Below are 13,357 nucleotides of genomic sequence, written 5' to 3'. Positions count from 1 at the left end.
TTCCCCATCTCATGGACGGGCACCCCCAACCCGATTCCTGCCATGGGGAAAAATGTCAGCCTGTTCCCTTGGCACTTCCAACCTGTCACCCCCCAGTCGTGCCGTTGCCAGCTGGCAGTACCACCTGGGCCCTCTGGCAGTGCCAGGCCAGCACCCAGTGCCAGGGTGCCCCCCTGCCCAGAGGGCAAGTGCCTAGGGGCCTCAGATATCCTGGAGGACCCCCACAAGTACAGTTCCGTCTGGTCCCCATTTGTGGGGACCAGCACTGAATGGCGCTTGGCCGAGGTCTCCAAGGCCACCTTTTTTTTGTGGCATCAGGTCACCCCATGCCACAAGTTGGTTGTTCGACAACTTGTGAAATTATGTCCATGTTCCCCATGATAAATGGCAAAATACTGGTGAGATTTCTCTTCCAGATAATGAGGGGTGTGGGAAATTCTTCAGGGAGTCGCTCTATTCTTCAGCTCCACCTCCTGTTGAAACCTGAGTCACTAGGTGACTTGGAGGTTTTTATCTTTGTTAAGCAGTGAACTCCTTGTTCTTTATGAATGCCTGTTTCCATGAAATTATTGCTTTGGTAAGTGGGGAGATCTAGGGGCAATGATGACCACTGTGTGTGGTGGTCTTCAGTGTACTCAAGGGAAGGTATGCAAAAGTGACCACCAAAAGACTGATGTTGAGTATCAAACAAGTGCATTGTATTTACTCTGGGCATTTTCCAAGGGAGCTTTGCACAGAATTTAACTTGTGCTTTATCTAGTTTGGGGTTGAACAGAGTAAACTCCGCGAGTTCTGTCTGTGATTAGATATAAATCTGATGCGCCAGTCCCTAATGTGGACACCTCTCATCGGAACAAGGTTTTTTAAAAAAAAAAAAGAATGCTATAACAAGATACGAACATTTTTGAGAGGACGTTAACATGTTCTTCTATACAAAGGGCCAAAATTATCTTTCACAGTTTAAGCTTGCCTTCAAATCTATTTGATTTTAAAGTTGTGGAATTTCTGGGACTCTGTAGTTTTCTGGTTATTCTAACATTTAGGAAGCTGATGGCTATTCTCAAGAAATGACCTACAAATTTTTTGTTGCGTACATACCAGCATTTTACAGTAATTGTTCCTGTAGGTCCTGTGGGCTGTGCGAGGCACATTTTTGTCAGACAGCAGGCAGAGGGGGCTGGCTGAATTAACTCAAAGCCACTGTGCTGTTGCCGACATCTTATCCGTAGCCTCTCCCAAGGGAGGCTGACTGACGCTTTGTTCGGGTTTTTTCCCGGTGGGAATTAATGGCTTTAAAAAAAATCCCACTGAATAAAATCCACTGTTAGTGGTTCGGGCTCTTTAACCAAAAGAGCAAGATGTATAGCTAATGAGCTTTGTCATGGTTGGCTGGCACTGAATAATGTCTGCGTCTGATTGGTTTGTCTTGAAGCAGTATGTGTGTATGTGTGTGTGTGGAAAGTGAGTAGATCCACACACTGCACATTCTCCATTGCTTCCCTGGACTGGCCTAGCCTGTGGAGAAAGCTGTAAAGACAGGAATGCAAGGTTAGTTCCTCCCTTTTCTCTCGCTGTCGCTCTCTCTCTCTTTCACATGCCCTTGCTCTCTCTCCTGCTCTTCGTTGAGCCTTTTAGATACAGACCGTCAAATATTTGCAGTGTTCGCTTGGGCTGTACTGATATTGCAAGGGTTGTAGGGGGAGGGGATTGATTTTTTTTTCCCCTTAGTAAGGTCAGGGTGGGGTTGCAGCAGCTGGCTTGCTACTGTTCCTGCCGCTCTTTGAACACGGACTTGAACAGAGGTTTCTGTGTACTCCTCGGAGCTATTGGCAGGGAGGTTACTGCTTTATTGTTGCAGAATGCAGAACATCGAGCACCATGTTGTCGCTGAGATGCAAACAGCCAATTCGTGAACCATTTTCTTAAAAGAAAATCTGCAGTTAAAGGCCTAGAAGCTAGATACTAAATACAGTTTTAACATCCTGTAAAACTAAACTGTTCTTCCTCCACCCTCCCCCCAGCCCAACCTATATTCTGCAAGGGATTAGATAAACTAAGTGCAGTCCGTCAGGGAAATGATTTAAAATTTAGCAGGGCGCACAAGTTGCTGCACAACATTCAAGGTGCAGAGAAAAGGGGAATATGTTTAATGGATTGTCTTCTCAGCCTGAGGAAGAGAGGGCAAGGTGCTTGTGCATGGGGAACTGATGCAATGAATGGATGTTTCTGTGTGATCAACTCCTGTCTGTAGTTGGCTGTGATGTAAGCCTCATGGCTTGAGGTCCTTTGCCTTCTGTACCAACTGATTTGAGTTCACGCTTCCCGCGGCCATCTATAGTTGTGATTTTGGCAGGTCTCTGGCAGGTTTAGTTGGTTCAGTTTGTATATTTAGTTGCTGGAGGGCAGTAGGTGGACTAGTTCTACTAACCAACTCTGCTCCAAACAGTACTGCTTGAAATGCAGTGGACAGGAAGTGTGTTGAGTATTTAAAAAAACATGTTGATGTTTAAGTTTTTAAAGAAATGCTACGAAGGTGTGCTTTAACTCAGTAATGTTCAATCTAGTTTGATATATGGGTTATATGACACGAACATACACTGTATCCTGATATGTTAGAGTATCCCTGTAATGGATAATGCATTCTAATATGTAGTGTGTTCAGAATCAATACAAGCTCACCTTGACTGAGGCCCACCTCCTCCTCCCTCGACTCTATCCCCACTAAACTGCTGACCACCCAACATGAAATGAAATGAAATGAAATGAAAATCGCTTATTGTCACGAGTAGGCTTCAATGAAGTTACTGAAAAGCCCCTAGTCGCCACATTCCGGTGCCTCTCCGGGGAGGCTGGTACGGGAATCGAACCGTGCTGCTGGCCTGCTTGGTCTGCTTTAAACGCCAGCGATTTAGCCCAGTGAGCTAAACCATCACCACTGGCCCCCTTGTTAATTGATATACTTCATGATTTTCTCCGCTTGGGTACTGTCTCCCCCAATCCAAAGCTGCCATTATCACACTTCTACTCAAAATAACCAACCACTGACCCCTCAGGCCCTGGAAACCTTCCAATCTCCTATCCTCTCAAGTCCTTGAACATGCTGTTATCTCCCAAATTGGTGTCTATCTTTCCTGGGGTTCTACCGTTGATTTCCTACAATTGGGTTTCTGATCAACCACTGTACTGAAACAGCCCTTATCAAGGACACAAATGACATTCCAGCTGATTACGATAACCGCACCCTCCTTGTTCATCTCCACTTATTTGCAGCCTGTCTGTAGAGGGACATGGTTCACCACACCATCCACCCCCCAATACCTGTCTGGCTGAAGAAGACTGCATTCACCTGGTTCCATTCTTATGGATACAGTCATTGCCAGGTAATCACTTGGAACAGCCATCTCTTCTCACTCCCGCGCCATTATCTTGGTGTTCCCCAAGGGTTTATCCTATTGTCTACCAACATGTTGGCACTCAGCAACAGCATCCAAACACATCACCTCATTCTCCACATGTGTAATGACAAATCCAGATCTACCTAACCAATACTTTCTTGTCTGATATCCTGCCTTACTGAGTGAAAATTTCCTCCAATTATGCATATTGCAAATATTGAAGCCATTGTTATTGGTGAAAATCCCCTAGTCATCACACTCCGGCGCCTGTTCGGGTGCACTGATGGAGAATTCAGAATGTCCAATTCACCTAACAAGCACGGGCGGTATTCTCTGCTCCCGATAAAAATCGGGATGGCCGTCGTGAAATCGGGGCCCGCTCCCCGCACCTAATTCACCCCCACCCGGGGGGCTAGGAGTTAGCCTCTGTCTTTCCCGGCCGCGACCTCGTTGCGCCGGTAATGACACGCAAAACTGCGCATTTGTGAGGTCACCCGCGCATGCGCGGGTTGACGGTTCCAACCCGCGCATGCGCGGAAGACTTCATCGCGCAGACGGCGCGAACCGCGCATGCGCGTCTTTCTCCTCAGCCGCCTGGCAAGACGTGGCAGCTTGATATTGCGGGGCGGCGGAGGGGAAAGAGTGCGTCCGTTTTGGACGCTGGTCCGACGATCGGTGGGCACCGATCGCGGGCCTGTCCCCTCCCGAGCACAGTCGTGGTGCTCCCGTCCCAAACGGGCATCTGGCGCCTGTTTCACGAATGCAGCGACCAGGTGTGGTTGCTGGCGTGTTGAAACAGGCGTGAAGGGCCGGCCGCTCGGCCCATCGGGCTTGGAGAATCGCCGTTCGCCATGAAAAATGGCGAGCGGCGATTTTTCCGAGTTTTTTGGGGGGGGGGGGGGGGGGTGAAAAATGTCGGGAGGCCCTCCCACGATTCTCCCACACCACGTGGAGAGCGGAGAATTCCGCCCAATATCTTTTGGAGCATTTGGGAGGGCCGGTGTTGAGACCACAATTTTTCACAGTACATATTAATGATCTGGAAGAAGGAACTGAAGGCACTGGTGCTAAGCTTGCAAATGATACAAAGATCTGTAGAGGGGCAGGTAGTATTGAGGAAGCAGGTGTGTTGCAGAAGGACTTGGACAGGCTAGGAGGGTGTGCAAAGACGTGGCAGATGGAATACAATGTGGAAAAGTGTGAGGTTATGCACTTTGGAAGGAGAAATTGAGGCAATTTTCTAAATGGGGAGATGCTTAGGAAATCAAAAGTGCAAGGGGACTTCGGAGTCCTTGTTCATGATTATCTTGAGGTTAATGTGCAGGTTGCAGTTAGGAAGGCAAATGCAATGTGAGCATTCATGTTGAGAGGGCTAGAATACAAGACCAGGGATGTACTTCTGAGGCGATATAAGGCTCTGGTCAGACTCCATTTGGAGTATTGTGAGCAGTTTTGAGCCCCATATCTAAGGAAGGATATGCTGGCCTTGGAATGGGTTCGGAAGAGGTACACAAGAATGATCCCTGGAATGAAGAGCTTGCCGTATGAGGAATGGTTGAGGACTCTGGGTCAGTACTTGTTGGAGTTTAGAAGATGAACGGGGATCTTATTGAAACTTACAGGATACTATGAGGCCTGGATAAGCAGAGGACACAATCTCAGACTAAAGAGACGATCCTTTAAAACAGGTGAGGAATTTCTTAAGTGAAAGGGTGGTGAATCTGTGGAACTCTTTGCCGCAGAAGGCTGTGGAGGCCAAATCACTGAGCGTCTATAAGACAGAGATAGATAGATTCTTGATTATTAAGGGCATCAGGGGTTATGGGGAGAAGGCAGGAAAATGGGGATGAGAAAAATATCAGCCATGATTGAATGACGGAGCAGACTCGATGGGCCGAGTGGCCTAATTCTGCTCTTGTATCTTACGGTCTTATGGAAACCAGAGCACCCGGAGGAAACCCATTCAGATACTGGGAGAACGTGCAGACTCCACACAGACAGTGACCGAAGCCGGGAATTGAACCCAGGACCCTGGTGCTGTGAAGCAATTGTAAACTCTTCGGTTGCCACCAACTCCATTCCTCTCCAAAGATCAGTCTGAGACTGAACCCAGATGTCATATTTGACCTTAAAATGAGCTTCCGGTCACCTATCCATGCCACCACTAGGATCGTCTGTTTCCATCTTCCTAACATCTCCCAACTTTGCCCCTGCTGCAGCTTATCTGTTGCTGAAACCTCATCCCGGTCTTTGTTACCCCTGGACTTAACTATTTTATTGCATGCCTTGCCATCCGCCCACCGTCTAAACTTCTGATCCCGTTCACTGTCACCCCTGTGTTCGCTAATATGTGTCGCCACAATTTTAAAATTTCTGTCCTCCTTTTCAAATCATTCTGAGATCTATTCTCTCTCTCCCTTTGCCTTTTTCTTTAGCTCTCCAGCTGCCCGATCTACCTGTGCTCCTCAAATTATGGTCTCTTGAGCATCCCTGATTTTCATCGATCCAACAATTGCCATGCTGTGCGCTTCCAAGACCCTTAGCTCAAGAATTTCTTCTCTAAACCTTCCCTTTTCCCCAACTCCTTGTTTTGTTGAATTTTGTTTGATAATGCTATCATAAGCACTTTGGGATGTATTGACATGTTCAAGTTGCTATCTGAATATAGGAGCATGATGTATATTCTAATGAATATATATTTAGGGGTAGGTAGATGGTACTTGGAGCAATTTAAAAGTGGTGGCATAATCAGTTGTGAAAGACTTCCTTTTGAATGGAACTTTTCACAACCTCAAGATGTACAGTTTTAAGTACTTTTGTGCGTGCCGCATGTTGTCTTACAGGTGGTTGGGGGGGGGGGGGGGGGGGGGGGGGGGGGGAAGGGATACAGTTAACCACCTCTTTCCAGAATGTTCTGTTGCAAAGAAGGTCTGGAGAGAGAGAGAGATGCCATGGTTTCTGTCAAGGTTGACTATTCACAGAGAAAGAAACACTTTCTTCTACTCAAGGGTTTCTGGTCCTGCAGTGCACAAAGAGTTGTCCTCAACTGAGTGTTGCAGAGTCGGACATTCCAAGGTGCAGGACTACATGCTGAGGGACGCACTAAAGCTCGGGGAGCTGACGTAAAGAGGCAATGACAAAATTTTATTGTCTTGAGGCCTTTCAGCTCTAGTTCACCAAGGGGCTGGAAACTGTAGAACCCCTCGGGCTGTATGCCTCACATGGAATAACATTGTGACATGAATATCAAGAGTATTGAAGTTGTCTTGAGGCATCTTGGAGTGTAATGTGCTGTGTGGAAAAAAGTTTAATTTATTGCACTTTCTGTAATATTAGGTTGGGTGGAATTACGAGGATAGGGTGGAGGTGGGAGGGTGCGCCTAGGAGGGGTGTTCTTTCGAGGGTCGGTACAGACTCAGTGGGCTAAATGGTCTCCTACTGCACTGTAGGCATTTTATGATCAAAATGTTTTGTGATGTTTTACAATGTTTGTGAATAAAGTATGTTTTTGGAAAAAAAAAATTCAGTACTTTAGACATGGAATCATACAGCAAAAAGGGTCATTCCGCATGTCCTACCTCTGTTGTCTCCCCGAAAGTGATGTCCAGTTTAATCTCTCAACCCTGTCTTTCTCTTTACTGTACAAATTAATTCTCTTCAAGTACATGTAAGAGACAATAAATAAAATACAAAAAGAACAACTTGCAATGCTTCACTGTTCAGCATTGCCACTTGTGGGGTAGAGTTGCAATCACAGGCTTAAAATCCAATAGTATAGTTTACTTTCTCTTGTTCCCTTGGTAGGGAGATGGTGGTGCAGTGGTAATGCCGCTGGACCAGTAATCCAGAGGCCCAGGCTAATGCTCTGGGATATAGGTTCAAATCCTACCTAGGCATTCCCCTCTAGTTATTTTGCCAATCATTTTAGCTGCATGTTCTCTATTTACTGACCCATGTTTCATGGGCAGTACAGTAGCATAGTGGTTATCACAGTGGCTTCACAGCTCCGGAGTCCCAGGTTTCGATTCCTGGCTTGGGTCACTGTCTGTGCGGAATCTTGTTCCCCCCGTGTTTGCGTGGGTTTCCTCCGGGTGCTCCGATTTCCTCCCACTGTCCAAAGATGTGCAGGTTAGATGGATTGGCTGTGCTGAATTACTCTTGGTGTCCAAAAAAGGTTAGGTGGGGTTACGGGGTAGGGTGGAGGTATGGGGATAGGGTAGAGGTATAGAGTTAGATAGGGTGCTCTTTCCAAGGCCGGTGCAGACTCGGTGGGCTCACTGTAAGTTCTATGATTCAGTGGAAGCGGTTTCTCCTGCTTGTTCTGTCAAAATCCTCAATTTTTAAAGATTCAACCAAATTTATCAAACAGTAAAAACAGTTGCCTGTCTTCAATTATCCCAAAACAATGCTAAATGATCCGAAGATTCTTAATACTGCCCTAGCCGATGGACTCTGAGCAGTGGTCTGATTCTCTGAGTCTCGATTCCTCAGGGCCATCGCCCGCGAAGGTGGGTCTCGCACACTGCTTCCTTCCGTCTCGGATCAGTGGTCCAGTCTTCTCTGCTACCTCTGCGTGGATTCTTTGCGATGTTTATACTGCTCGCCTTGCCAGAAAGCTCTCTGGCCCGCAACTGATAAGGTCACGGGGCAGGGATCGCAATATCCAATGGTGTTGTCGATTGCAACTTTAAAAAAAAAATTTAGAGTACCCAATTCATTTTTCCAATTAAGGGGCAATTTAGCGTGTTCAATCCACCTACCTTTGCACATCTTTGGGTTTTGGGGGCGAAATCCACGCAAACACAGGGAGAATGTGCAAACTCCATACGGACAGTGACCCAGAGCCGGGATCGAACCTGGGACCTCGACGCCGTGACACTGCAGTGCTACCACTGTGCCACCATGCTGCCCTTCCGATTGCAACTCTGCAGGACATTAGAAACTCAACCCCAGGGATCCGTTCCTAGGTGCATTGTCCGCATGTAACATGCCATTGTCGGAAGTCCAAAATCCTCAATTTTGAAGTCAGTGTTGCGACATGAGAAATGCGTCCGCCAATTTGTGCAAAGTATGATCCCGTAAATGTGCATGAAATAAATGACAAGAGTGTTGGTTGAAAGGTAGATGTTAGCCAGAACATGGTGAAAGTGCACTGGTCTTTGTATAGCGGTCAAGGATCTTCTGCATACACCCAAGAGGAGCTTTGAAATCTTTTGCATGACCATTTAAACCAGCAGTGCACTGTAGTGCTCTCAGTGCTGCACTGCCATGCCACTAAAATGGGACTTGGAACTCGTGGGAGCTCTACCACTGAGCCAAGGCTTGGCAACAGCCAGGAAAGCATTTACTATGGTGCTACTATAATTTCTGTAATTGTACATCAAGAAATAATTTTTTTCTAATTGATAATTTCTTTCTTTAGTTTTACTGCCATTCTTGCTGCCAGTTCCTTGTATGCAAGTCTTGTGTGTCTTGTGGCAACACTGGAATACACTTGCTAGAGTCATGAAAGCAAGCTTTAGTAAAGCCCATTTTAAAACAAAATGTGAAGGGTCTTTCTATCCACCAACCGTAACAAACTTGCCAAAATTACTTTGGTATTGCCAATGGTACTAAAATGCTAGAATTGCATGTTTGATCCTCTAATATTGGCTTCAACGGCCGAATAAAAAGTGTGTCGTAGAGAGTATGTTCCTCCTGTAACATTTTATGCGGAGTAAATTTGTAAAGAAAATGCTGTGTATGGTTTCTCGATGTTTTTTTAAGTTACCACAGCCATTTCAAATGTACCTTGAACTATGTTAAAGTCGTGCTACGTTAAGAATTTCAGTTATATCAGATGCCTGATTTTCCGATGATTGTTATGAGTGATTATGCCCATTTGAGTTTAGAATTCTGGAGTGAATGAGAAACAGTCGTGTTGATCAAAGCAATAACTCACGGACCAAGTATGCATCGATCCAGAGTTTATTGCATGGTTTATGGGCACGGTTTTTCTGCTGGTCATAAGACTAATCTAGCACATTGTGGGTTTAGGGTGTGCGTCATGTTATATTGCAAGAGTTAATTTCTGTTGTGAATGTGACGTTTAGAACCCCTTGTTTAGTGTACAAACACCATTTCTTTCCCAATATTTGAAGACATGTGAGTAATGGGCATCAAGTATGGGAGGCCGGATTATCTTCCAAATTCCCATCCAAATCGCCCAACATCCTGACGTGGTCATATATCTGTGCCATTCCATCAAATTCTTGAGTTCCCTATCTGATAAACTTTGCACAAGGACTGCAGCAGTTCACGAAGAAGGCCTATTCACCACCACCTCTCGGATAATCTGGGATTGGCAGTGTGTGCTGTCCTTGCCAATGATTCCCACATCTAAAGAATGATTTTTTTTTAAAATGGAAAGACCTCCGAGCTACATACTATCAATTTGCAGCTGGAGCTTGAAGACAGAGATTTGTGACACCAGTCGTCATCGTCGTCTCCCCCCCCCCCCACCCCACCTTTCTGTATAACATCAAAATCAAAGATTGCTCGGTGTACTACAAGCCTATGGAGTGCAATTGATGCAGTGGTATACAGTATATAACCATTGGAAGGCAAAATATTCTGGTGAAATCTCAAATGATGCCGCATGCTTTAAATTCATCAGGTACTGATTAGGCCCATTCGTGGCTCAGAACATAAGAACTAGGAGCAGGAGTAGGCCATCTGACCCTTCGAGCCCACTCTGCCATTCAATGAGATCATGGTTGATTTTTTGTGGACTCTTCTCCACTTTCCCGCCTGAACACCATCACCCTTTATTCTTTATTCTTCAAAAACTATCTGTCTTTATCTTGAAAACATTTAATGAAGGAGCCTCAACTGCTTCACTGTGCAGGGAATTCCATAGATTCACAACCCTTTGGGTGAAGAGGTTCCTCCTAAACTCAGTCTTAAATCTACTTCCCCTTATTTTGAGGCTATGCCCCTTAGTTTTGCTTTCACCCGCCAGTGGAAACAACCTGCCCGCATCTATCCTATCTATTCCCTTCATAATTTTATGTTTCTATAAGATTCCACCCCGCCGCATCCTTCTAAATTCCAATGAGTACAGTCCCAGTCTACTCAACCTCTCCTTGTAATCCAACCCCTTCAGCTCTGTGATTAACCTAGTGAATCTCCTCTGCACACCCTCCAGCGCCAGTACGTCCTTTCTCAGGTAAGGAGACTTGGATGTGGCTTTCCACAGATGATGGTATTGGGGGCTAGCATCACACCTGTGTGTATTCATACACGTTGGCTGTAATTTTGCTATTAACACAAGGCAAGAAATGGTGGAAGTCAGTGTTCCCGGGAAGAGCATGGTTGTTTTTACATGTATGATGTAAGGCAGGGGTTCCCACACTGGGTCCCATTAACCCCAGGGGTCTGTGAAGGCCTGCAGGAATCCACGAAGCTGGCAGCTGCTATATGACCAGTAAACACCAATTTGAAGGCGCAAATTTGAAAAGGAATGCGAGTAGTCAAATGGGCCAATCACAGCAAGGTCACTCAGCACAGGATGCTGATAGGCTGACTCGTCAGTCTATCCAAATCCAGTGCTCCAAGAGTGGTCCATTCAATTTATACTATCTCGCTGTTGCTGCAGAAAAACCTGCGGCCATCGCGGAGGCCAAGGTGAGGTGGGGGCCAACAGGAGGGGAATTGGCCCGAAATGGCGATGAGGAGAGGCTGTGCGTAGCCTACAGGCTGTGGGAGCGGGGCCTCGGGAAAGGAGCGAGTGGGGGCTTTTTGGGCTTCGAAAGGAGTGAGTGCTTGTGTTCAGCCTCAGGAAAGGTGCGGGTGTGGTGCTTGGGATGGTACGGGCATCGGGAAAGAGCGGGGTGGGGGGTGGTTTCGGACCTTGGGAATGCTCGCATTGCTTTTGTTGACTGTATTAAGCATTACAGGTTCTATATACCACTCCATCGAGTACTGTGAAGAAGTAAAGCTCCCAATGCATTGCCCCAATAAATGCTCATGGTGATGAATGTTGTGCAAAATGTCTTCTGTTCTCCTCTTTTAAGTACTTTCAGGTTAGGTAGAGCAATTAGTTTGAACCTACCTTGCCCCATAAAACACTCCCAGATTACGTACAATGAGAGGAATTGTTGAGTTTGATGTTATGGTACTCTGCTGTCTGGGGAGAGTTACTAAGGCTAACAGTCCAGGCATTCTGATTATTAGGTGGGGTGTGGGCTGGACAGAACTGCGAGAGCTTTGGCGAGCAGGCTGGATGGAGGCCAGTAAGAATGCAGTTGTAAATGAGTGCTGTGCTGGTCAGCTCCCTTTTACAATGAAGATCGTAATTCTAACCTGTCAATTAATTCTTATTGTTCTGCTATAAGAGTAGAAGATGCCAAGCCATTTGTATTTCGCTCTACTCCAATTGCCCAATAATACATTTCGCAGTATGCTGTAAATGTCTCAGTACAGCTAGGGACATGCTAACGCCCTCTGCTTGTAACTTGCTTGGCAAGATCCTGCTCTTTTTACCAATTCCAATTATCCTTCGAGTAAAGCAGTGTAAGAAAATAGAGCTTGGCTTTGTGCCAGACTTTTCAGTATCTGCATCCAAAAGGAAGTGGTGTTACGAGCTGGAGGAAGTTGGATTTAGCCTGTTTAAACTGGCATTGCAAGCTTCCCCTCTGCTCCAAGGTCCTGAGTATGCGATGCTTCGATGGAAAGGTATGTGTTTGTGGCGGGGGTGGGTGGCACAATCTATTTCATATGATTTATAAAACGATTTGTTTTGCCTTGTGGAGATGGGGGTGAGGAAAGCACAGTGCAACATTTTTAATAGTGACCTTGAGTTGCATGTGGCTTGCATCTAGCATCGATGGAGATTTACACTCGGTCAGATGAGTATTGAGTTCTGATGAATTTCTGTTGTTCTGTTAATGAGGAAATATTAAGGACACCACAGGTGCATTTTATAAATCGTTTTGTCACTACAGGCTTGATTTGCATTTATTTTTTAGGAAATGGGACATGTTGTCAAAGTGTGTGACAATAACATGTTATATTTTCATTTTGCAGCTTATGAATTAGCACCACTGTTGATAGCTAAACATTATCCAGGAACATGTTGCTTGTTAGGCGGCATGGTGGCACAGTGGTTAACACTGCTGCCTCACAGTGCCAGGGACCCGGGTTCGATTCCAACTCTGGATGACTGTCTGAATGGGTTTCCTCCAGGTGCTCCGGTTTTCTCCCACGGTTCCAAAATTTGCAGGTTAGGTTGATTGGCCGTGATAAATTCCCCCTTTTGTGTCCAAAATGTTAGGTGGGGATACTGGGTTGCAGGGATATAGTGGGGGCGTGGGCCGATGTGGGGTGCTCTTTCAGAGGGGTGGTACAGACTCGATGGGCGAAATAGCCTCCTCCTGCACTGTAGTCTGAGCTCTAAGGCAGTTCCCTCCCTGTTCCAGTAGGCCTCGGGTAAGGATTGTAGGGCAGTTGCCTGGGAAGCTGAAAACTCTGATGTGCAATTTCTCTGCCTGGGAAGCCATCTGAAAATTTGATTTAAATCGCAAATATTGGATGGGTGGTTGTTCTCTTTCCCAACACCCTCACCCCCTGACCCCGCCGGCAAGTGCTGTAAAAAAGGGTTGTGGTTTACTTTGACCGTACAGCCCTCTATGGTCGGCTCGTGGAGTGTGCTGCACTGCACAGATCTCTGCTGGCATCAGTTGAAGGTTGGGTGAGAGAGGATCGTCTAGATTTCCAGGTAAGTAACTCCGAGTGGAATGGCAATCCAACTCTGTTGCCACTGCATCAGAGGTTGGGGGCCCATTTACTCTCAAGTACAGTAATTAGTCCGACAGCATTTCCATCTATTTAACTATTTTCCATCATTTTTGTTAACTCTCTGTCTCAGAAGGCATTTGTGTGGTGACAGCTTACAGCTGCCTCCAATTAAAGCCAAAATCTCT

At 46.1% G+C, this 13,357-nt stretch overlaps 1 protein-coding gene across 5 annotated transcripts in view; it reads left to right on the top strand.

Annotated features, from left to right (window-relative positions):
- Positions 1–13,357, top strand: part of LOC119965077 (C-terminal-binding protein 1-like) — a 135,968-nt gene that overhangs the window by 25,686 nt on the left and 96,925 nt on the right. Inside the window, exon 1 of one of the 5 annotated variants that reach the window (XM_038795345.1) lies at positions 1,436–1,548. The exons of the other annotated variants lie outside the window; for them this stretch is intronic. Coding sequence (XP_038651273.1) covers positions 1,542–1,548 — 7 coding nt within the window. The 5' untranslated portion in view covers positions 1,436–1,541. Of the gene's footprint in view, positions 1–1,435; positions 1,549–13,357 lie in introns of those variants that run through there. 5 annotated transcript variants of the gene reach the window in all.

The sequence above is a fragment of the Scyliorhinus canicula genome, chromosome 4, assembly GCF_902713615.1.
Source record: "Scyliorhinus canicula chromosome 4, sScyCan1.1, whole genome shotgun sequence".
Classification (NCBI taxonomy): domain Eukaryota; kingdom Metazoa; phylum Chordata; class Chondrichthyes; order Carcharhiniformes; family Scyliorhinidae; genus Scyliorhinus; species Scyliorhinus canicula.
Note: the sequence above shows the minus strand (reverse complement) of the source record. Positions and strands in the feature narration are given on the sequence as shown.